At 40.1% G+C, this 25,060-nt stretch overlaps 1 protein-coding gene across 1 annotated transcript; it reads right to left on the reverse strand.

Annotated features, from left to right (window-relative positions):
- Positions 1 to 663: 663 nt before the first annotated feature.
- On the reverse strand, positions 664 to 25,060 carry LOC149814632 (E3 ubiquitin-protein ligase DA2L-like). Its single transcript, XM_089989274.1, has 8 exons — positions 23,769 to 25,060; positions 23,083 to 23,134; positions 22,959 to 23,004; positions 22,779 to 22,860; positions 22,476 to 22,620; positions 22,295 to 22,397; positions 3,300 to 3,366; positions 664 to 1,536 (listed from the first exon to the last, which is right to left on the reverse strand). The coding sequence occupies exons 1-8, from the start codon at positions 23,961 to 23,963 to the stop codon at positions 955 to 957; spliced, it is 1,272 nt and encodes a 423-aa protein (XP_089845400.1). The 5' UTR covers positions 23,964 to 25,060; the 3' UTR covers positions 664 to 954.

Genomic DNA, 25,060 nt, shown 5'->3' on the forward strand with positions numbered 1-25,060 from the left:
AGTAAATGTAGCAACGAAAAACACAGAAAACCAATACAAAATAGTAATGCATCTGAAGACGGATTATGAACAAATTAAAGTAAAAGAGCCGGTTCACTTATTTGCTTGCTCTTCACCAAATAGTAGGGACAAAATTCTTGGCACACTGCCATTTCCAACCAACATTGATCTTGTCTTCTTTCAACAGCCAAAATATGAGCAACAAAAAAAGAGAGCAAGTAGGAAATGGCATTACAGAAACAGTTGTATTTCTAAAACAGCAATTTTAATCAGTGAAATGGTGGAGGTTTGAAATTGGCTTTTTCAGCTATAGTAACTACTCGGGCTTCTGCTTGAAAAAGAAGGGTCAGTGAGGAGTTTTAAAAGAACAGAAGACTCGTACAGAAAATTCTCAGCTTTTTCCAGAAGGTGAAGAACAGAACGCCCTCGCGTGCATGTAGAAGGTGGCCAAGTTATTGAACATGGAACATGACTAGGAAGATAATCCTGATCGCTTTTCACGTGATTGACATTAAAAATGCGGAGAGTCGAGATTCTCACAAGTGAACATACAAAAAAACACAGAAGAGAATGAGATTATATGAATCAAAATGACAAAAATTCAATTGAATAACTATCGTTCTTTACATCTTTGTGCAGAAACCCAATCTGTGCAGAAAGGGTGAAAAAGAAAAAAATTACAAGTGTTTTTTTATCTACAACATATAGTCCCCCATTCATCCTGTTTTCTCCATTTCCCTTTATGCTTCTATGCCCTTTTCTTTGTGCAGAAACCCAATCTGTGCAGAAAGGGTGAAAAAGGAGAAAATTACAAGAACAAGCAATTTTTGATCTAGAACATATAGTCCCCCATTCATCACCTCTTTTCTCCATTTCCCTTTTTCTATGCCCTTTTCTTTCTTTCTTGAATAGGAATCCATCATATTCCCTGGCTTATGAAGCTGCTAACTGTTACTAGCCCCAAGGTCCATGCGTGCTAGGTCTGGCTCGGGCCTCAGCCAGAGAAATAGCCATAGCAAGCATCATCTGCTCCTCAAAACTCTCAGGTAGGATCCCGCCTTCTTGTGTTCGAAGAGAATAGCCACTGGCAACATCTAAACCAGGCGTATATGGTGAGCAGTCGACTGCAGCACCTGAAACTGGACACATGCTGCTGCTTACGTAGCTAGTGCCTGCTTCTGCCACCTCAGACCCACGATCCACCAACCACTCAGCATCATCTCTAGATAGAGCTCTTCCACTTTCTGGAGACACCTCAATCCAGCTCTCTTGAACGTGATGCCCTGTGGCTGGTCTGCCCTCGCCTTCTGAAAATGTGCTGTTCCTAGATCCTGCTTGCCCATTGGATCTGTCGTCTGAAGTGGACTCTGCATCTATATGTTGCCTTTCAGACAGAGTTGCAATGGCACAAGCCAGCCCAGCAGAAGGAGATGGCTCTCTTGGAGAAAGCCCCAATGCTGTATACTGGTCTTCTGAACTTGAAGGTCTTGACAGCGCAAGTTCTCCACAAGGCACAGGCCTTTGAGTATCATGCTCCTGCATTACAATGCACCTGATTCATATAATAGTACACCAGGTTTTTTATAGATCCCTGATCCATATAATGGTGCACTAGGTTTTTATAGACCAGATCCAAGACAAAACACAAGGCAACTCACTTTACTTGGCTGTAAACCAACACAAGTTGGATTCCTGTTTTCCTATGACATGAGAAAATGGAGTTTGTGATTTCCTGACCACCTTTATAGCCATCCACATAGCATTCTTCAGTTGATCAAGTTAATATTGTGATCAATATCTAATCAATAAGCAATTTAAGTAAGCTCCTTAAGCTAGTGAGAAACTAAAACATCTAGAATTTTTAAATGTTCCAAAAGCACACTTCCGCAACTTGAGTTTGGTATAGTACTTGAATATAGATGGCCTGGTTAGAATTGCTCAATATAATCTAACTACGAGCACAGATTGACAATAAATTGGAATCTGAAGAAACATGTCTTCAACAAATGAAAGATTAATCTATATCTTGGACTGATCACAAAAAGACTGTTGATCAATATAATCTAACTATGAACAGATTGACAACAGATTGGAATCCAAAGAAACATGTCTTCAACAAATGAAAGATTAATCTACATCTTGGATTGATCACGAAAAGACCGAACTGATTATAGACATCGCATGAAGTATGTGGAATAAACATCACAGCACTATAATGGTCTACCACTAACCTCGAAAAATGAGTAAAAAGTGTTCCCTTCTTAGATGAGCAATGCCCAAAAAGGATGAATGACAATAATATCCTTGTCAGAGTGGGGGCTATCATGAAAAGATTGCAGAAATGCATAGTTCTGGAATGCGCTTTTGATTGACAATGGAATTGTTATGCACAAACTTGAAAAGGTGAAAATTTTCCCTCAGCCAGTATTCAAGAGGTGTTTCCAATTTTTTTTGTGCCTCTTACAAAGAGAACATCTTTTTCATTTTTCAAGGGTTCCTTGAAAACGAATTCTGATTGAAGGAGCTTCAAAAAAAACAATTCTTTTCAGATTTATAGATGTTTGTGCCTTTTATGATTTAGGAAGCCTATAAGAATTGTTGCCACTTATCAAAAGACTAAGTAGGGTGGCCACTTCATACAACCAATGACAATTTGTCACGGTATAAAATTCTCCTCAATATAAACCTGAATTTCCAATTGCCACCACTATCTGACCCAATTAACATTGCTAGATTATGTATTCTTGGAATCAATGCAGAAACTGCAGTTTGCCATTGATATGGTAGATTTCCATGGCCATCTGCATGTTTCTTCCTTAAGCACCCTACAGCAAAAACACTAGCATCCATCCAAGATCATAAACAAAATAATTCAATTGGCTCTAGCACCAAGCTAACACCAAGCTGAAGCCCAAATAATCAATTCATTGTGCACAAGACAACCAACTCAACAGTTGACTTTTCCTTGACAAACAACCATATTTCCCTGCTTCAGGACAGCTGGCTGAATTCGGGCGGTTTAACACCTACAATGTAGTCCTAGACTTGTCAGCCTCGCAGGTTATGCAAAGGTGTAGGACATTCCAATAGTCTGTCCACTAGAAGAAAATCATGTCTATGAGAAACAGGTTAAATTCTAACTTAATCTCCAAATGAATAACTTTAAATTTGACATAGATAACTTGCCAGTGTTAGTTCTAGTAGGATACTCGGTATACACTTCAGTACCAGTCCAAGAAGCTCACTCTCAATAACATTTATATGAAAAAGGCATGTCAGCCAAATCTCTTTAAGTATACCTGAATGGATAGCCAGATTGCTTCCATAACCATTATGTCCTCTAAATCTAGATCAAACCCTTCATCCCTGCATATCATGGCAAGACTCAGCATTGGTATCAAAAGAAGAATACAAAAACACTCAAGCAATGAACATCAACATATTAAAATCTTGTCCCTTTTCACAAAAAAAGGGAATGCAAATAACAAGCATTTAAAAGAACAAAATTAGCTTCACATAAAAGATAGATGAACAAACAGATTATTATAACTGAAGAAACAACATCGAGAAAATGTGTAGGCAAGTCTAGAGTCTGACATGGAAAATGGGATGCACAAAAAAGGAAAATTAAATGGTAAATTTCACAGGATAGGATTGACAACATTTGGTACATAAAATGCAAAGGAGTTGTCAGATGAAAGGACAACATTGGCAATAAAATAAATAAACATGGGCTAGGTTATCAGGGTCTCTAGGAGCAGCATGGACTAGACAATCCAAGGTTCCTGCTTCTTGGAGCTCCCCAACACAAGCATAATAGAAGGTTGTGTTAATAGAACCTATTGCAGTCATTTTGAGAAACAAGGCCTCTCAACATCCATTATGGAGTCAAAAAGTTTAGAAACACTAAGAAAAGATTTATAGGTTATATGAGTATTATATTACTGTGGTAATATGCCTTTTGCAGCTAGAGGTTTTAAGTTGAGTAAAAGTAAGACTGAATATATGGAATGTCGGTTTAGTAAGCAACGAAGTAGTGATGGGAGTGTAGTGAAGCTTGGTGAGCAAGAAATACCGGTGAATGATTATTTCAAATATTTGGGATCCATCATTCAAAAGTATGGAGAAATTGATGGAGATGTAAATCATAGGATAAAGGTTGGGTGGATGAAATGGAAAAGTGCAACTGGAGTGTTGTGCGATCGTAGAATGCCATTGCGGTTGAAGGGAAAGTTTTATAGGACGACTATTAGACCCGCTTTACTATATGGTACGGAATGTTGGGCTGCCAAAAGACATCATATTCAAAAAATGAGTGTAGCTGAGATGCGTATGCTTAGATGGATGTGTGGAAATACAATAAAAGATAAGATTCGGAACGAGGAGATACGTAAGAAGGTAGGCGTTGCACCCATTAAAAATAAGATGAGAGAGAATCGTTTACGGTGGTTTGGACATATTCGACGAAGGCCTAATGATGCTCCAGTTAGAAGGATGGAGAAATGGGAAAATATATTAGTTAAAAGAGGTCGGGGTAGGCCTAGGAAGACATGGATGGAGGTGATAGGAAAGGATATGAATGCTTTGAACCTCACCGAGGACATGGCATTGGATAGAAATGAATGGAGGAGAAGGATTCATGTGGAAGACCCAAAATGAATTTCTTTTTTGGTTCATATCGCTGACCCCAATTGTTTTGGGATGAAGGCGTAGTTGTTGTTTGTTGTTGTTGTTGTTGTTTGTTGGTAATATGCCTTTTGCATATCAAAATTTAGATCGTATTCTTGGACTGTGATGGTGATTTTGTATAATAAAATAGTTTTGATTTTTTTTACCTCTAGAATCTAAAAACCTTCTTCATACATGTTCTAATCTCTTCTTGTTCTTTCATTACTTCCCAATTCACATGAATTTCAAAAATCTTCCCTACTCAATTCTAGTTCCCCCCTGACGACCTTTAAACTGTTGTGGTTTAAGTGTTTGTGCCCAAGATCATGCTAAGTTGGATCCGGTGTCGACGTAATTAGGGACCTCACACATGCACAATATAACCAGCAAAGAAACAACTCACGCACAAGAACAGAAAAATTTACATGGCAATATGCCTACATCCACGAGAAGAGTACCAAGAGTCTTTATTACTAAAGAGCCAAAACATCGAGATTAGTACAAGAGAGAGTTAAATAATATCAAAGAGAATACCAACTACTCTCCATCTCGGTTGCCTTTATTAGCACAATAGAGAAGCAAGAATGTTGGTTTAGAAGATATCCTCTATTAGAATATGCAACCTCAAGGCCTAAAAAGTATTTTAACTTTCCCAAGTCCTTCATCTCAAATGCATCCACAAGCCTTCTCTTCACATTTGCAATAACATTTGGATCATCACATGCAATAATCATATCATCTACATAGAGCAACAATAGACAATGTCTAGTATTAGATGCTGGCACAAATAAAGCAGGATCGGATCATGAGAACTCTATCTAAAACCAAGATTCTTTCCAGCAAAGCTGAATTTCTCAAACCATGCTCAATGGGCTTGCTACAATCCATACAAAGCTCGTTTAAGCCTGCAAACTCTTCCTTCCTTATCATTCCTTGTGGCAATTCTATATAAACCTCAGCTTCAAGATCGTCATTTAAGAATGACGTCTTTACATCTAACCGCCACAAATCCCAACCCTTAACTATTGAGACTGCCAATAGGGCTCTAATAGTAGTCATGTGTGCCACTGGCGCAAATGTCTCGACAAAGTATTATACCATACTAATGACTATAGCCTTCTGCGGCAAGTCTTGCTTTGTCATGTTCAATAGTTCTATCAGCTATGGTCTTCACCTTATACACTCGATCATCATATGAGTATGAATCACAATTGAAATGATCGAAAAAGCTATGTGAGTTAATATATGTTCTAAAGTGTCAAATATCATAAAAATGGAACGTGAAAAGTAGATGAATAATCATTTGTTTTCGAAAAAAATCAAAGAATTTCTTAAGAATCCTACAAGATCAATTCATTCTTTTTTCTCCAACAGATGGTCAGTGTAACGCCCCAAAATTTCAAACTTGCGAACCTTTCAGAAAACAGGCAAGAGACTAGAAAAAAATCTCTTTCCTTTCAGAATTTGTTTACGTAATCAGCGAAAGATAATTCTTTTGTTGAATTTAGAAAGACAAGCTGACAACTTTGGGCACGTTAGCTAAAAGAACCAAAACTTACACATGTTACTTGCAAAACACTTGGAAAAGCCATTTTTATTTAAAGAAGTTCCCAAATAGTACAAAATTCGGATATCCCAAGAAAAATCCATGACAAAACCCAAAAACGTCTGAGATGCTAGCCACGAGCAGGAAAAAGAAATCTTGAAGTCATCTCGCAATCGCATCATCGCCCATAGTGTACCTAATCATCACTTGTACCCATAGAACGGGTTAGTTTCTCGAAAAACTAGTAGGTGCACAAGAGAGACTACAGGGAATTGAATTGAGAGCATTTAATTCAGCATGCTAAGCAGTTCAAAGCTAATCAGCAGTTAAACAGGTAAGCAGTTCAAAACAGGTAAGTAGTTCAAAGCAAGTAAGCAGTGCAACTGTCAAACGCAACATGACGATTCATTTGATCATAAGCTGTGAACTACCTAGCAATTAGCAAGTCTTATGACCCATCAACCAGTTTGAACAAACTTATGTTTCGATATTACTGGCATGCGGGTACGCGCAGACGCAAATCGTAGAAACAACTGAGACTAGTTTGGGCGTCTGTTATTTTATGTATTTTCAATAATCCGAATACCTAGTTGAGTCTGCTCTTAAGGAAACGGCTTTCAGCCGAAAGAGGATTCCCCAAAGGCAGTTACTTGACAACGAATGCATCTGACTTCTGCAGAAGTCCATGGGATCTACCACCTAGGATAATGTCTGGTAGTCTCATTTTCCCTAACTCCAATGACTGAGGAGGCTGGATCTTTACCCGTGGGGTGGTTGTTAACAAATTGTTCATTGGAGTTTTTGTATCGATCCATCCTTTCTCTTGACAGAAACAAAAGACGAATGGGTGCGTTAGGCATTGCTTAACTAACGACCCATTCTACATGCTTTGGTCTTTCAACCGCTCGAGCATCTTGCCTGTGAAGGCGATCCATCAACATTTTATGTGATTACAGCATTGTGCATTTAGCACTGTTTGAGGTCGCTCGATCGTCTCATCCGATCATCGCAGTACTAGCGTGCAGTGCACGTCTACAAGTACTCTAGGATGAAAGGGGTATAGATCCTCAATAGGAGCCTCAACAGAAGTGTTTCGCAAAGATGTAATGTTTCTCAAACTTTACTTTTAACATTCTTTATCTTTCGAAATAGTCAACTGTAATGAAATAAGCGGAAGAAACCAAGAATGCTAAAGCATTCACTATGTCCCACACGGACAAATGCAACAAGCACAAGAGAGAAAATCCACTAAGGGATAAACAAAGGGCCTTATAAAAAGGCTACACACATGAAAAATAATATCACTATTATTGAAGAGGAGCTCTCAAGAGCAATACAACATACATGGGGGGTTCCCCCTATTTATAAGAAGAGGAGACCAAAGGGGCTCCCAATAGAGTCGTTGGGAGCCCCCAACGGTCACATATGTGACCGTTGGGGGCCCCAACGACTCCATTGTGGGGCCCCTTTTCGGTATCCAAAAAATACAAAAATAAAAATAAAAAGAAAAATAAAAAATAGTGAAATACGAGAAACAAAATAAGTACCCCTATGGGGTACTTTGTGAAATGACCATAATACCCCTATCGGGTATTATGGTATTATTACATATGTTTTAACACCCCCCCTCAAACTTTACGGGGGAATGACCGAAAGTTTGCCAAGGAGGAACAAGAAGCGAGGAGCAGGCAGGGCTTTGGTGAAGAAATCAGCAAGTTGATATTCTGAAGTGACATATGGCAGTGTTACTGTCCCACGAAGATATTCATCACGTACATAATGACAATCCATTTCAATATGTTTCGTCCTCTCATGGAAAGTGTGGTTGCTGGCAATGTAGATAGCACTTTTGTTGTCGCAACAAAGCTTCGAAGCCCCGGTAATTTCGACTCCCATATCTTGAAGAAGACTTCGAAGCCACACCAGCTCCATTGTAGTGGTTGCCATAGCCCTGTATTCTGCTTCAGTAGAAGACAATGAGACTTTCTGCTGTTTCTTGCACCTCCAAGCAATTAGCGAATCTCCTAGGAATACACAAAAGCCAGTAGTTGAGATTCGATCATTTGGGTTTCCTCCCCAGTCGGCATCAGTATAAGCTAGTAAATCTAAGGAAGAGATTGAGGATAGGAATAGCCCTTTAGTCAAAGTATTTTTAATATATCGAATGATCCGGAGCACAGCACTCATATGCACAGATGTAGGAGCATGCTGAAATTGGCTTGCAGAGTGCACAGCATGAGCAATATCGGGCCTGGTGATAGTCAGATAGGTGAGGGAGCCTATGAGTTGCCTGTAGGGCGTAGGATCGTCCAGCAGAACTCCATCCTCCAGTCGTAGTTTAGCATTGATAACCTCGGGAGTCTCCACCTTTTTATCATCTGAAATCCCAGATTTGGAGCATATGTCTGCAGCAAGCTTCATCTGTGACAGTATATACCCTCGAGGAGAGTATGCAACTTCTATGCCAAGAAAGTACCTGAGAAAACCCAGATCAGACATATCAAAATTATGTTTTAACATATTTTTAACTTTAAGAATACCGCTTTCATCATTGCCAGTGATGATCATATCATCAACATAAAGCAGAAGGATGATGATACTATTACCTGCATTTTTAACAAAAAGAGCAGTGTCAGTATAACATGAGCGAAATCCCAATTGTAACATGATAGCACTAAATCTATCATACCAAGCCTTAGGGGCTTGTTTAAGACCATATAAGGCTTTTAATAACCGAAGGGTTTGACCTTGGTTAACACTGATTCCCGGCGGAGGATCCATATATACTTCTTCATTCAACTGACCATTAAGAAAGGCATTTTTAACATCTAATTGGAATATAGGCCATTTCTTAGATGATGCTACCGCAATTAAAGTTCTAACGCTTGTCATGCGAGCCACGGGAGCAAAAGTCTCCTCATAATCGATGCCATATTCTTGTGAGTATCCCTTAGCAACTAATCTAGCTTTATAGCGCTCTAGGGAACCATCACTTTTTGTTTTGACTTTGTAGACCCATCGACATCCTATAGCTTTCTTATTTGGAGGAAGGTGAACTATTTCCCAAGTTTTAGCTTTATTTAAAGCATCTAGTTCAACTTTCATTGCTTCAACCCAATGAGGTATACTTTTTGCTTGATTATAATGGGAGGGTTCATAGTAAGAATGCAAGGCTATTAGACAAGCTCTATATTTAGGTGAAAGAGTTTCATATGAGACAAACCTATTAGGTGGAATTGATTCTCTAGAAGAACGCCTAAGGGAGGTTTCTTCTAGGGGTTCATTAAGCCGCAAGAATTTTTCTAAAGCACTAATAGGTTGGGCTTCCTCACGCCGAGTGTATACTTGGAGATTGTCACCATTAGTTGGTGATACATCATCATCATGAGAATCATGAATATTTTCTAAAATTTCCGGATGACTCAAAGAGTCATCATTTGAATCTTCTAAAAGATCATTGATAAACATATAATCAATTTCATTTGATTTTTCCAATATGTCAAATCCATTTTCATCTTCTAAAAAGATTACATCTTTGGAGACAAATAACTTATTGTTTTTATGATCAAAGCATCTATAGCCTTTTTGATTTTCACCATATCCTAAAAATACACATTCTATTGCTTTAGGTGACAATTTATCTCTTTTATGTAAAAGAACAAAGCATTTACACCCAAAAATCCGAAGACGATTGTAGTCGGGTGTCATATTAAAAAGTTTTTCATAAGGAGAGATATTATTCAATTTTGAAGATGGCATCCTATTGATTAAATAGGTGGAGGTTAACACGGCTTCGGCCCAAAAATTTTTTGGAATATTTTTAGAAATGAGTAAGGATCTAGTGGTTTCCAAAATATGCCTATGTTTTCTTTCCGCTAGACCGTTTTGTTGAGGAGTTCTTGGGCAAGATTTTTGATGACAAATGCCATGTTGTTTTAGATATGCTTGAAAATCATTTGATAAGTATTCTCCACCCGAATCGGATCTAAGAATGGATATTTGACTTTGAAATTGATTTTGAATTTTTGCATGGATTTCTTTAAAGAAGTTAAAAACTTCCGATTTAAAGTTAAGAAAATAAATCCATACATATCTAGTATAATCATCAATAAAAGTAACATAATATGAATATCCACCTTTAGATAGAACCGGAGATGGCCCCCAAACATCGGAATGCACCAATTCAAAAGGTCTTGTTGTCACAAAGGATCTAATAGGAAAAGGAGTAGACTTCATTTTGCCAAAAATGCAATCTTTGCAATTGATATCTTTTTCTTTACAAAACTTGTGTCCAAAAGGAAAAAGATACATTTTAGAGTAACTTGGATGTCCAAGCCTTTTATGCCAAGTTTCAATATTTTTGTCTTGGACATAAGTACAAAATGAGGTATTTGGAAGCATTAAATTATCCATAAAATAAAGGTCTCCCTTCCTATGGCCTTGCCCAATCCGCTTCCCGGACCGGAGATCCTGCACAAAGCACCCTTGGGATGAGAAAGATATTTCACATCCATGGTCGGCTATTTGAGAAACGGAAAAGAGGTTAAGATTTAATTTTGGAACTATTCTAACTTTTGGAACAAGGAAATTTTGAACATTTTTAGAATCAAGAGTTCCAACACCATTTATTTTGAGAAAAGTTCCATCGGCCGTAGAGACACAAGACATTTTTGAATTGGTGTGCACATTGGTTAATGCATTTTCATGAGGGGTCATGTGAAAAGAAGCTCCGGAATCTAAAATCCAAGAGTACGTACCGGGAGGTGATGATGAGGCAATGGCGGCACCGGAGGTGGAAGAAGTGACCTTTAAGATTTGTTGAAGAGCCAAGGAGATTTGTCCAAGAGTGTCTTTGAGATCCCCGTTCTTGCCGTCATCTTCTTTAGTGGTGGATTCTTCAACGGAAGCCACCTTTGGCTTGAATGCCCCATTTAGCTTTGGGCAAACGGGTTTAATATGTCCCGGCTCATAACAATGGTGACATATAATCATTTTTCTTCCACCACTCCCTTGCTTACCAAAATGAGGTGGTTTGTATGTTTTAACATGATTGCCGGGTTTAGATACGGCAAGAACTTCCTCTATGCTTTTACCCATGCTATGCCTAGTCTCTTCTTGAGTAATCTCGGCAATAGCTTCTTCTAAGGGAGGAAACGTGGATCTATGGAGAAGTGAGGATCTCACTTGTTCAAATTCGGGACGAAGCCCAAATAAAAATTGAAACAATCTATCTTGTTCCATTTGTTTTTGTCTTAGAACCACATCCTCCATAGATACCCATTTAGGCTCTAAAAGAGCCAATTCATCCCACAAAGGATTTAGAGCACTATAGTAATCTTGTATGCTCATGTCGCCTTGTTTTGTGGTTCTTACTTTTTCTTGCAAGAAATAAGCTCTTGCAAGATCCTTTTGGGTAAACATACCCTTCATAAAAAACCAAGCTTCATTTGCCCGGCGGAATTTTGCAATATTTGCACATACCTTAAGTTCGACATTATTCATAAACCATGCAAGGATTTTTGCATGGTTGCTCTCCCAATCTTCCATTTGATGATTATAATCTTCAATGGCCTTGAGACGAGCATCGCCTTCAAGTGCTTTCTCTTGATCTCCTTCCATCTTTGTGAGCTTAAGTTGGGGTTCCGGAACGGTTCCCATTACATAACCCCAAAGCTTCTTGCCTTTGAGATTATTCTCCATTGCGGATGCCCACATCATGTAATTTTTTCCATTGAGTTTGAATGATAGATCGATCTTGACTTCCATTGCTACACAAGGAAGATGTGAGAAAGAAAGGAAGTAGAGAGAGACAAGATTTTACCTTTAGAAGATCTTATGGCTCTGATACCATGTAATGAAATAAGCGGAAGAAACCAAGAATGCTAAAGCATTCACTATGTCCCACACGGACAAATGCAACAAGCACAAGAGAGAAAATCCACTAAGGGATAAACAAAGGGCCTTATAAAAAGGCTACACACATGAAAAATAATATCACTATTATTGAAGAGGAGCTCTCAAGAGCAATACAACATACATGGGGGGTTCCCCCTATTTATAAGAAGAGGAGACCAAAGGGGCTCCCAATAGAGTCGTTGGGAGCCCCCAACGGTCACATATGTGACCGTTGGGGGCCCCAACGACTCCATTGTGGGGCCCCTTTTCGGTATCCAAAAAATACAAAAATAAAAATAAAAAGAAAAATAAAAAATAGTGAAATACGAGAAACAAAATAAGTACCCCTATGGGGTACTTTGTGAAATGACCATAATACCCCTATCGGGTATTATGGTATTATTACATATGTTTTAACATCAACAACTTGTGCCAACATATGGCATGCGATTTCCTATAATCTCATCCGCTATCATAGTATCTGTATGCCTCGCATGACTCGATACTGTCTTCGATAAATGGAATACGGGTTTCTCAACAGAACCCCCTGCCAAGAAGTTCGTTTGAGCCCTAATTTGGGGTTACCCGAGATGTGTCAGATGCACGAACTGAAATAGACAAGCACATTCTTCCAAACACTTCGATTTGGGCAGTCTTTGATGCTTTTGCGCAACTCCCTAAATTCTCAACTCTACTTTGCAGAACTGCTCACTCGAAAAGCCAGGATCCTTGCTAGGGATCCCTCTCCTTAGACGAGGATGTACCGTTAAGCCCCCGACTCAACTCTTATCGCAAGAGGAAGAGTGGTAAATGCCTTTGCATCCTCTACGATGATGCCCTTTTATAGAACATGCAATGAACGAAAACTTGAGCGTCATCTATAATAGTAAGGTAGTAACGAAACATTTGCAAAAGCAGGAACCTAGGCGCAAAGCGCGACGACAAAGTAAAGATTGAAAGCAGGAGTGCAAATGCAAAGCCTGGGCACAAAGCGCGACGACAAAAGAAAGACATGAGAGAAAGTAAAGGACAAAGATCATGAAACCGCATCCTTGAGTTAACTGCGTACTCGTATAAATAAATATATATATATATATATATAATTATCCTTTTTAATTAATTAAACTCAATTCAATTGTCAAAGTCCTTCGTGCAATCTTCCTCTACCTTGGGGAGTTGCGAGCTTGCTAGCGTCTGTGGGTATAAGCGATTGACGGCTCGGGTCGCAGGATGCGAACGGGATCCATTATATGAGTTGCAAAATCAAGAATTCAACATGTTATCTCAATCGAAAATAGAAAGGACAGGGGCACTGTCGTTGTTCTGTCGTAAAAGAGGCAGAGGCAGGGGCAGTGTGCCTCTGCGAACCTGCTTTAAGTGTAAGAAGCAGGGGCAGGGGCTGCGAGCCCCTGTTGACCTGCTGTCAGCGAGAAACAGGGAGGCAGGGGGATGCACTCCTGCCTGTCGATGGTTCAGACAGAGGCAGGGGTTGCACCCTTGCCTGGTGAAGGCAACGAGGGAGGCAGGGGCTTCACCCTGCCTGCCGGAAGAGCAAAGAGGGAGGAGCGAGGCCCTTGCCCGCTAGCCATAAAGGGGGAGGCAGGGGGCTTCGCCCCTGCCTGCCAAATACGTAAAGAGGTAGGAGCTTGGCCCCTACCTGACGAACACGCAAACAGGCAGGGGGCGAAGCCCCTGCCTGACGCCAGAGAAGAGGGAGCAGGGAGGGGGCTTGACCCCTCCCCTGAACAACGAGGGTGCAGGGAGGGGGCTCGACCCCTCCCCTGACCAATAGAGGGAGGAAGGGGGGTCTCGGCCCCTTCCCAGCGAAACACGGAAGCAGGGAGGGGGTCGACCCATTCCCTGCGTAATAGACAAGCAGGGAGAGGCTTGACCCCTCCCCCTGCGTAAAAGACAAGCAGGGAGGGGCTTGACCCCTCCCCTAAGATCAAAGGGATGGAGGAGGGGGCTTGACCCCTCCCCCTGCGTAAAAGACAAGCAGGGAGGTGCTGGACCCCTCCCCAAAGATCAAAGGGATGGAGGAGGGTGTAATGAAATATGCGGAAAAGCAAAGAGTGCACTAAGCACTTACAACATCTACTAATGAACAAACAAAGAAGGGCTAATACCCAAACCCACAAGAAACAACACAACATAAAAATATAAATGCCTCTTATTGAAAGAGAGAGAGCTCTCAAGAGTAAGGAATACAAGAGGGGTTCACCCCTATTTATACACAAGAGAAGGAGAGGGAGAGGGCCAAGAGGCCTTAAAAGGAGAGCCACCTAGGGGGCTCCCCATGTAGTCGTTGGGAGCCCCCAACGGTCACAAATGTGACCGTTGGGGGCCCCATCGACTACATGGTGGGCCCCCTTTTGTGTGAGCAAAAACCCAAAAATAAAAAAAATAGATTTTACAAAAAATAAAGAGAAAAATAAAATAAGAAAAACAAGTACCCCTATCGGGTACTTGTGAAATGACAAAAATACCCCCATCGGGTATTATATATATATATATATATATAAATATATATATATATATATGAATTACATATATTTTAACACCCTCCCTCAAGCTTTACGGGGATATAACCGAAAGCTTGTTAAGGAGAAACAAAAACCGAGGAGCCGCAAGAGCCTTAGTGAAGAAGTTTGCCAACTGGTACTCTGATGTGACGTAAGGTAGTGCTATAGTTCCTCTTAGGTATTCATCCTGAACGTAATGGCAGTCCATCTCAATATGTTTGGTACGCTCATGGAAGGTGTGATTGCTTGCAATATAGATTGCGCTTTTGTTGTCACAACACATCTTCGAAGGAGTAGAGATGACAATGCTCATATCACTGAGGAGGCTTCTTAGCCACACAAGTTCCATGGTTGTAGTGGCCATAGCACGATATTCTGCTTCCGTCGAGGACAATGATATTTTGTGTTGCTTCTTGCATCTCCACGAAATCATAGAGTCACCTAAGAAAACACAAAAACCGGTAGTTGAGACTCGGTCATTGGGATTTCCTCCCCAATCTGCATCAGTATAAGCAATTAAGTCAAGTGACGAGGCAGAAGAAAGAAAAACTCCCTTAGTTATGGTATTTTTGATATATCTGACGATCCTTAAGACTGCACTCATGTGCACAGTTGTAGGTGCATGTTGAAACTGACTGACAGAGTGGACGGCATGAGCTATGTCTGGCCGTGTGATGGATAGGTAGGTTAGAGACCCAACAAGTTGCCGGTAGGGAGTAGGATCCTCGAGAGGTGTTCCATCTTCCAACCTTAATTTTGCATTGATGACTTCTGGGGTTTCTGTCTTCTTATCATCGGAGATACCCGATTTGGAACAGATGTCAGCAGCAAGTTTCATCTGAGAGAGAATGTACCCTCGAGGAGAGTACGCCACTTCAATTCCTAAAAAATATCTTAAGAAACCAAGGTCAGACATATCAAAATTTTCTTTCAAAACCTTTTTAATATCCTTAATGCCTTGCTCATCACTTCCTGTGATGATCATATCATCAACATAAAGTAGTAAAATAACTACTGAAGACCCTGCACTTTTCACAAATAAAGCAGTGTCAGTATAACATGAACGAAAATTTAAACTTGTCATTACATTACTAAATCTATCATGCCAAGCCTTTGGAGCTTGTTTTAAACCATATAATGCTTTTTTAAGTTTAAGAATTTTATTTTTACCAATACATACTCCTGGTGGGGGATCCATGTAAACTTCTTCATTTAATTCGCCATTTAGAAATGCATTCTTAACATCGAGTTGATAGATAAGCCATTTCTTCACAGACGCAATAGCAATAAGAGTCCTAACACTAGTCATTCTAGCAACAGGTGCGAAGGTTTCTTCATAATCTATACCATATTCCTGAGCATATCCTTTAGCTACTAACCGTGCTTTATAACGTTCTAATGAACCATCACTCTTGGTTTTAATTTTGAAGACCCATCTACATCCTATTGATTTCTTTCCAATGGGTAACGAAGTTATTTCCCAAGTTTTAGCTTTTTCAAGGGCACTAAGCTCTAAGTTCATGGCTTCAACCCATTGGGGAATATTTTTGCATCATTATAGTGTGAAGGTTCATGAAATGAATGCAACGCAATTAGACATGCTCTATATCTAGGAGTTAGGGACTCATAGGAAACAAACCTATTTGTAGGATTGGAGATCCGACTGGATCTCCTTAAAGATGTTTCTTCAATGTCGGATCCTTGAGAGTATTTTTCTAAGGCACTTATCTGAGTTTGTTGACCACGCCTAACATATGTTTGGATTGGTCTATTATTCTCATCTATAGCATTATCAAGAGGAATTTCCTCTAGGTCATTCAAAGACTCATTAGAGATTTCCTCTTCTTGAGGAGTCTCATCTTCTTGAGATAGAAGATCAAATAAAAAAGTATATTCACTTTCGTCAATATCTTTAGTTTTCACAAAACCATTTTCATTTTCCAAAAATGTTACATCTTTGGATACATAGAGTTTGTTATTTTTCAAGTCAAAACATCTAAAACCCTTTTGATTTTCTCCATAACCCAAGAAAACACATTCAATAGCTTTAGGAGATAATTTGTCCCGTTTATGAGTAAGGACAAAACATTTACATCCAAAAACTCTTAATCTATTGAAGTCTGGTGTTCTTTCAAATAGTTTTTCGTATGGAGATGTATTTTGTAAGGAAGAATATATCATTCTATTTATTAAATAAGTTGAGGTTAAGGCCGCTTCGGCCCAAAAATTCTTTGGAATTTCTTTGGAAATAAGGAGTGTCCTAGTGGTTTCCATGATATGTCTATGCTTTCTTTCGGCCAAGCCGTTTTGTTGAGGAGTCCTAGGACACGATCTTTGATGACAAAAAATTCCATTTACTTCTAAATAGTTTTGAAATTCATTTGATAAATATTCTCCACTCGAATCGGATCTAAGAGTAGAGATATTACTTGAAAATTGATTTTTAACTATCATATGAAATTTTTTGAAAAAATCAAAGACTTCAGATTTTAAATTGAGAATGTAGATCCATACATACCTAGTGTAGTCATCGATGAAAGTGACATAATAGGAGTACCCTCCTTTAGACATGACGGGGGAAGGACCCCAAACATCCGAATGGACTAACTCAAAAGGTCTTTTGGACACAAAAGTTCGGTTTGGAAAAGGAGTAGATTTCATTTTGCCAAAAATACAATTCTTACAAACAAAATGTTTCTCATTACAAAATTTCTTTCCAAATGGAAAGGAGTACATTTTTGAGAAACTTGGATGTCCAAGTCTTTGATGCCAAATATCAATATTTTTATCTTGGACATGGTTACAAAAAGAGTTAATGGGGAGTTTCAAGTTGCTCATGTAATAGAGATCTCCCCTTCTATGGCCTTGCCCAATCAGCTTTCGGGACCGGAGATCCTGTATAGAGCAATCCTTAGTTGAGAAGGAGATTTTACATCCATGATCGCATATTTGAGCAACAGAGAGGAGATTTAAATTAAGTTGAGGTACAACTCTCACGTTTGGCACAAAGAAGTCTTTTGAAAAGTTTAAGGTTCCAAAACTTTTTACTTGTAAAGATATACCATCGGCAGTTGAAACATAGGAGTTTTTATAATTATTACATAAATCGGAAAGCTCATTTTCAAGGGGGGTCATATGAAAGGAAGCTCCAGAGTCAAGGATCCAAGACGACATACCTGGAGGAGAGGAGGAAGCTACGGCGGCACCCGAAGTTGATGGAATCTTGAGTAGAGTTTGTAGTGCCTCCGATAGTTGAGCAAGAGAAAAAGAGTCTGTTCCTTTGATTGTTTCCTCTTTCTTTTGAGTAGCTTCTTCAACGGAAGCAACTTTATTTTTTGGTGCTTCATTCAACTTAGGGCAATTAGGTCTTATATGACCCGGTTCTTGACAATGATGGCAAATGGCTTTTCTATAGTTGCCATTATAGTTATTTTGCCTTCCAAAATGTGGAGGTTTGTAGGTTTTCATATGGTTGTCGGGTTTTGATACGGCCAAGACATCATTTCCTCCTTTAATCATGCCAAGACGGGTTTCTTCTTGGCATATTTCGGCTATGACATCTTCCAAGGGAAGAGGCTTAGATCTATGTAGGAGGGAGGATCTAACTTGTTCATATTCGGGCCTAAGCCCATGTAAAAATTGGAAAAAGTGTTCTTTTTCCATTTGTTCTCTCCTTAATTCCACATCTATACTAGAAACCCATTTTGGTTCTAGTAAGGATAGCTCATCCCATAGAGGGCCAAGAGTGCTAAAGTAGTCCCTAACACTTATTTCTCCTTGCTTGATAGTCCGGATTTTTTCTTGAAGACCGAGCTCTCAAGAGTAAGGAATACAAGAGGGGTTCACCCCTATTTATACACAAGAGAAGGAGAGGGAGAGGGCCAAGAGGCCTTAAAAGGAGAGCCACCTAGGGGGCTCCCCATGTAGTCGTTGGGAGCCCCCAACGGTCACAAATGTGACCGTTGGGGGCCCCATCGACTACATGGTGGGCCCCCTTTTGTGTGAGCAAAAAACAAAAAATAAAAAAAATAGATTTTACAAAAAATAAAGAGAAAAATAAAATAAGAAAAACAAGTACCCCTATCGGGTACTTGTGAAATGACAAAAATACCCCTATCGGGTATTATATATATATATGAATTACATATATTTTAACAGAGGGGGCTCGACCCCTCCTCCTGCGTACTACGAAGGCAGGGAGGGTCCCCTCTCCTGCGTAGCTCGAAGGCAGGGAGGGCTCGAGCCCTCCCCTGTAACAAACAGAGGCAGGGAGGGTCGAACCCTCCCCTGCGCATCAAAACAGGAAAACAGGGAGGGGCTCGACCCTCCCTGTGAAAAAAGGAGACAGGGAGGGGGTCTGGTGAAAGAAAAGGCAGGTAGGGGCCCCAAACCCCCTGTTGAAACCTTTCTCACAGGCGGCAGGGGTTTTACCCCTGTCGACCTGTCGGCAAAGTGGCAGAGGCTAAAGCCCCTGCCGGACAGCCATTCCCTACCATAAAAGACCGACAAGCAGGGGCTTTTGCCCCTGTCGGTCGACAGAAGGAAAAAGAAAAGAAAAGGGGAAGAGGAGGAGGCAGAGGGGTGCGCACCTGGGCTGCCGACCTTAGGTTTCCGGAAGGGAGCTCGGGTCGGGGACGCCTGTGCCAATCCCGTCAACAGGAGTGGTGAGGGGTGGTCACCTGAGGGTTGTCGAACGGGAGGTCGTCGGTGGGTTGTCGAGGGGTCTCCGGCGAGCAGAAACGAGAGGAAGTCAGGGGAGAGAAAGTGCAGAGAGAGAGAGAGAACGGGAGAGCAGAAGGGAAGGAGATTTCGAGAGACCTCCCCCCCCCCTTTGCCGCTATGTGTGTTTATAAGCACGCAGCCGACTAACCACCCTGACGGATCTGGGTCGGGTCCGAGTCCGGATCTGACCCGGGTCCAAAAAAATATTTTTTTTCTTCGAGGGTTTTACAGTCAGAACTTCGTGTAGTTTCGATGCTAACCAAGATCAAACTCTCCATTTGCACTCAACCACATTATTTCCTTCAGGGAGTTTCCCTAGATCCCGAACCTTCATTCTTTCCAAAGCATTCAATTCCTCACTCATAGCTTGCTGCCACTCATGATCAGTAAGCTTCATCATACGTCTTGGGCTCATAGTAGGAATGGATATAGGCAAAAAAGACTTGGTAAGTAGCAGAGAAAGAATCATAAGAAAAGTAGGAGCTAGAGAAGGACGAGTACTACGATGCACCTGGAATGGAGAAGGATCATGTGATGTCTGTTTAGGAGCAGTAGAAGGAACATCTGGACTTTGCTGAGAAGGATCATCCACCTCTTGAGCATGTTGCTCATAAAATAATGTGGACTCAACTCCAGGTTCCCTCCTACTATAAGTCATAAGTTTATTCTCTTTTTCTAGTTCAATTTGTCCACGAAAGCGAATAAGGACAAAGAAAAGGGAAACTTCTAGTTAGTGGAAAACATTGTGCTCATTTTTTTTTTTCATGGGGATATCAAAGGCTTGTTAACATTGAAGGCTATTTCCAGAAAAATGGTTTTAGTTGTCCCTGACCATAGTAGTTTGTGTAGGGATCCATCTCATGTGATTCGAGTCATATGAGAAGTAAAATGTCCCCTAATGTTATTTCAAATCTCACTGCCCCATTTTCTCATATGATTCGAGTTATTATGTTTTTACTTTTTAGTGCTTAAATATGTAATTTGTTTTGTGCACTTAAAAATTTAACCATATCTCTACATAATCTTTTAGTTTATTGATTTCTCATTTTCTATCTTGCAGAGATCAAAACATCAAATAACAAGTCGTTTGATTCTTTTCTTGAAAAAAGGTACTCTTCTTTTTCAATTTTATTAGCTTTCTTAATGTATTATTTATTAAATGCTTGCATGCATTTGTTAAATGGTTGCAACAGAATATGAATTATGAGTCTTTTTGATGTATTATTTATTAAATGGTTGCAACTTTCAACCGGAATATGAATTATGATTTTTTCTTGATGTATTATTTGTTAAATGCTTGTAAGTTTGTAACAGGATGCATTTGTTAAATGGTTGCAACATGAATATGAATAATATGTTTTTTTGATGTATTATTTATTAAATGATTGCAACAGGATGCATATGTTAGATGGTTGTCTTGCATACATGATTCAGTTTTGAGATTAAGTTATCCAAACTGAGGATCATATGGGAATTAAGTTGAACAGGCACCAGACAACAATCAACTCAGTATAAACTCAAGCCCTATCCGCACTAAACACCCAATTCCAATGGAGCTTCTTTAAGACATGCAAGTATGAACTCACTATCAAGCCAAGACTAGCCAAAAGATCCTATCTAAAATACATGGTCGGGCTCAGAGTTACCGGAAGCGCCTAGCTAAAAGGGGAAGCGCGCTTCCCCGAAGCGCGCTTCGGAAGCGCGAAACGTCGCGCTTCCGAAGCGTGGGGGGAAGCGTCCCCCTTTTTTGGGAAGCGCGTTTCCCTTTAATGGGGGACGCGTTTCCCTTTAATGGGGGACGCGCTTCCCTTTAATGGGAAGCGCGCTTCCCATCACGCTTCCCCCTCGCTTCCCCCACGCTTCCCCCTCGCTTCCCCTGTTTTTTTTCAATTTTTTTGTATTTTTTATTTTTTATTTTTATTTTTTTCGCTTCCCCCTCACTTCCGAGACGCTTCCTAGGTCGCTTCCGAGACGCTTCCTAGGTCGCTTCCGAGACACTTCCCGAATCGCTCCTAAGTGGTCCCACGCTTCCCCGCTTCCTAAAATTTTGAAAGTGCCTCGCTTCCCGCTCCCGCTTCCCGTATCGCTTCCCGCTCCCGCTTCCTCAACTGGCAACCATGGTCGGGCTTTAAGTTGTAGCTGTGGCACAGAAAAGAATTGATGAAAAAATTTTAAGGATCCATGTTCATCAAAAAATGCACAAGGAATACTTAGGCATTAATTAGGATTTAGGAATGCCCCTTTATTCTTCTGGAATACAGAGTGCCACTGATGAAAATAAAACTTTTCAACTCTACAAAAGCAGGCTGTCAAGGATTAGCAAATGGATAAATATGAGTTCCACTGATGGTTTCCCTCAATAAAAATGAGAGTTCAGGAAGCGCGTTTATGCACCCTTGCCCCCAGAGCTAGATTTCCTTTTTTTTTCTTTTTCTTTTGGGTGTGTGTGTGTGTGTGTGTGTGTGTGGGGGGGGGGGGGGGGGGGGAGGGGCGGGGGAGGGTGGAGGCATGGGGGATGACCCCCATGGCATTCAAACCCCAGGCTCTTTGGTTATGATAGTGCGACTTAACCATCCAGATATCTCATTCTGTTCCTTCCTGGTTAAACTAACCAAAACTATGATTCCAAGGAGATAAGTTTTGGATTCCCTACCAAGTTACCATACGTTTATAAAGGAACTATATAATGAATGTAAACAATAAAAAATTTATTCATTCACTGAAAAAATCAGATTTGTAACACCTAAATTAGAAAAGAAGTGAATATCTGAAATAAAATAGCAGACACACAACTTCTGGCATTTGTCACCACTGCAACAGGGACAAATTAACAGCTTAACAATTAGATTAAAAAATACGAGAATCAAACTACACAAAGGTTATGGGTATGCTGCCATAACATGCACAAAATATGGTATTTAACCATTCAGACCTGTAATACCTGGTATGGACAGGTTGCCTGATAAGAGGTCCGGCACATGAATTTTGAGATGGTATGATTTCTTCACAACGAGCGGAAATTGGCATAGATGATGGAGCTGGCACTGTAATAAAGTTCCATCAATGTAAGACATCTGACTATAAGTAAAATATGTGGACAGAAAACAAAAAGTTCTGACAACCTGTAAGTGAGCTACTTGTGACATCCCTATGTTCAATTTCTGTAGGCATCAAACTTCTCTCCTGTCTTCTAAGCATTCTTTCTTCTTCATCAAGAAGCTCCTGTTGCCGCATCTTTATTTTTGCTTCAATAACCTTTTGTTCTTCCTAGGCATAAAAAGGAAAGAAGTTTGCAACCAAAAAGAAATTGTCAAGAACATAGAATTAGGTGTCTGCACAATCCGCATTAACAGCAACCAGTCACTGCAAATTTATGATATTGATACATAACAAAAGCAACATTTTAAGTCATAAGAGAATCTTACAATTTGTTCCATCCCCTTCTCCTCTTTAGTCTTGACACCATGATATTCTACAGCATAATTTGATGTTTTGCAGAAAGGGCACCTTCATGGATTAAAAACAGTGCAGCTGCTTGTTTTACAGCTAAACAGGAAATGACATTGTAATATGCATAAGAAAACAGAAGGGGAAGTGAATGATACTGTGTAGGGAGAATTGAATGAGGCGGCTTCATCTGCAGAAAACACTCTGCCAAGATGGATTCCCATAAGCATGCTTTAAACTTTCTAATGATGAGAAGAAAAGAAATAAACAACAACAGAATACCTGTACATACGCCTTTCATGCAGCATTTTGAACGGTTGAGACTAGGATAATACTAGCACAAAGAACATAAAAGAGAGAGAGAGAGAGCTAAGAACATTTCCCATGGAAATATCCAACAAGAATATAATCATAAACACATACAAAATACAGAATATAATAACAGCAATCTTCAATTCATTGAGGTTCGAAGAAGGAACCAAACTGTACAATATTGTTCCGTGTAAGAACTCAATGGTACACTCCCCCATTTTGAACCAACAATACAGATAAACAACTGACCGCTCTGGATAAGCACATAAAGAGACCAAAATGATTCAATTAACAATCCAAGACTGATTAGTCATCTAACTCTCCCAGAGAACAACCAGCGTATGAAGTGTGATGAACAAGATCAAACCCATCACAACCAATCTGCAAAAGGAAGCAATGTCCAACTGACATCCTATCAACAACATCACCATTTTTCATTTATCTTCACATAGTACCTAAGCAATCAAATAAGTGAATAATATGATCAAACCGCATACACCATTTAAATGGTTGTAGCAATTCGATTCAATCACGCCATGCCATTTAGACAAGAAAATTAAATGAATCCCCAAAATCCCTATAAAACACAATCTAAACTTCGCGACAACAGCATAAGCAAAACAAAGAGCTCAAAGAAAAGCACATAAATTACAGACCAGGAAGCAAATTGGGCACTCTTCGAGATCAAACCCACAATCGTCGCTGCCCGGATAGCAAGGAGCCAACTTAGCGTCAAGTATGAGCTTCCTCAACTTCTTATGATCAACATATTTGCTCAACTGATACAACCCCTGCGGCCGCGTGTACTTCTCATCAACAATTCCCCACTTCCTGACCAACTTATTCCCCATCGCACCAAAGAAGAAGAAAATCAAAAGCCACCCTTCACTTCTATATCACCAATCTTCACGGCGAACCATCCAAAACCCAGCTTTCCTAAAACAAAGAAATGAAAAAAAAAAGCCAAGAAAACTGTTACCAATAACCAAAACTCCACTTCTTCCACTTCATAACGAACCAACCACGAAGGCGGTAGTTTTTCATCAATAAACAAGTGATTATTCGGATTTGACGCCACTATCCCAACCCCAAAATTTAAATTCTAGAGAGAGAGAGAGTTCCGATTAATATAAAGGCTGAACCTAATGCAAAAACCTGAAGAAACCTACAATCACCGCCCAAAAGAATCCCAATTTTCCAGTTCAGTGTTTGGAGAAGATAAAGCGAAAAAAATAATAAATGAATTTCCAAAAAGCCTACGATATCAAACCAAATCGAAAAAGCAAAAGCCTAAACCAGCCTCTCAAGAAAACGATAGGTTCTCCCATATTCTTCCGGTTGAGCAAAGCGAAAAAAATCTTCCACCAAATTCACCAAGAACCTTACAGCGAAAAAAACAAATCAAGCGGAGAGAAAAGGGGACCAAAATCCCGCCGAAAACGCCAAAAAAAAAACACGTACTCTCGCTCCTGGAACAAGAACCCAAACAGGGTAAACAGAAATTCCCTTCTCGCAATCCGTTCAACAACTGAAAAATTCGTACGAAAATCGCCTCCCGAGATCCCCCAGAGAGAGAGAGAGAGAGAGTGGGGTGCTATTTGGGGGTACGGACGCATGACCGTACTTTTTCTGACACAATCCGAGCAACATGGATTAGCGTGAAATCCGGCATCTGGCGGGCGACGATTGCCGGAAAAGAGAAATTCTGTGTGCCGGGAAAGAAAAAAAAAACAAATATTGATGAATTCTTTCCTTGGGAATGCTGGCGTGGCAATAATTTTTTTTAATGAAAATAAAAGACACCAAGACTCTCACTCTCTCTCACACACACCAAAGTCGCTGTAAACAGATAATACCGCCGCAAAAGGCAAGACTATAATTCATTATATGGTAGCCCACAGAGCTCCGAATTCCTGGTTAGAGCGGCCATGGTTTGTCATTTAACATG

Source organism: Nuphar pumila, chromosome 15, assembly GCF_984573655.1.
Source record: "Nuphar pumila chromosome 15, dmNupPumi1.hap1.1, whole genome shotgun sequence".
Classification (NCBI taxonomy): domain Eukaryota; kingdom Viridiplantae; phylum Streptophyta; class Magnoliopsida; order Nymphaeales; family Nymphaeaceae; genus Nuphar; species Nuphar pumila.

Coding starts and splice junctions, on each gene's coding strand:
- LOC149814632 (XM_089989274.1), bottom strand. CDS start 23,963: ATGGGGAATAAGTTGGTCAGGAAGTGGGGAATTGTTGATGAGAAGTAC. Junction 23,135..23,768: donor AGTGCCCAATTTGCTTCCTG/GTCTGTAATTTA, acceptor TCTTTGTGCTAG/TATTATCCTAGTCTCAACCG. Junction 22,621..22,778: donor AGAAGGGGATGGAACAAATT/GTAAGATTCTCT, acceptor TTTTATGCCTAG/GAAGAACAAAAGGTTATTGA.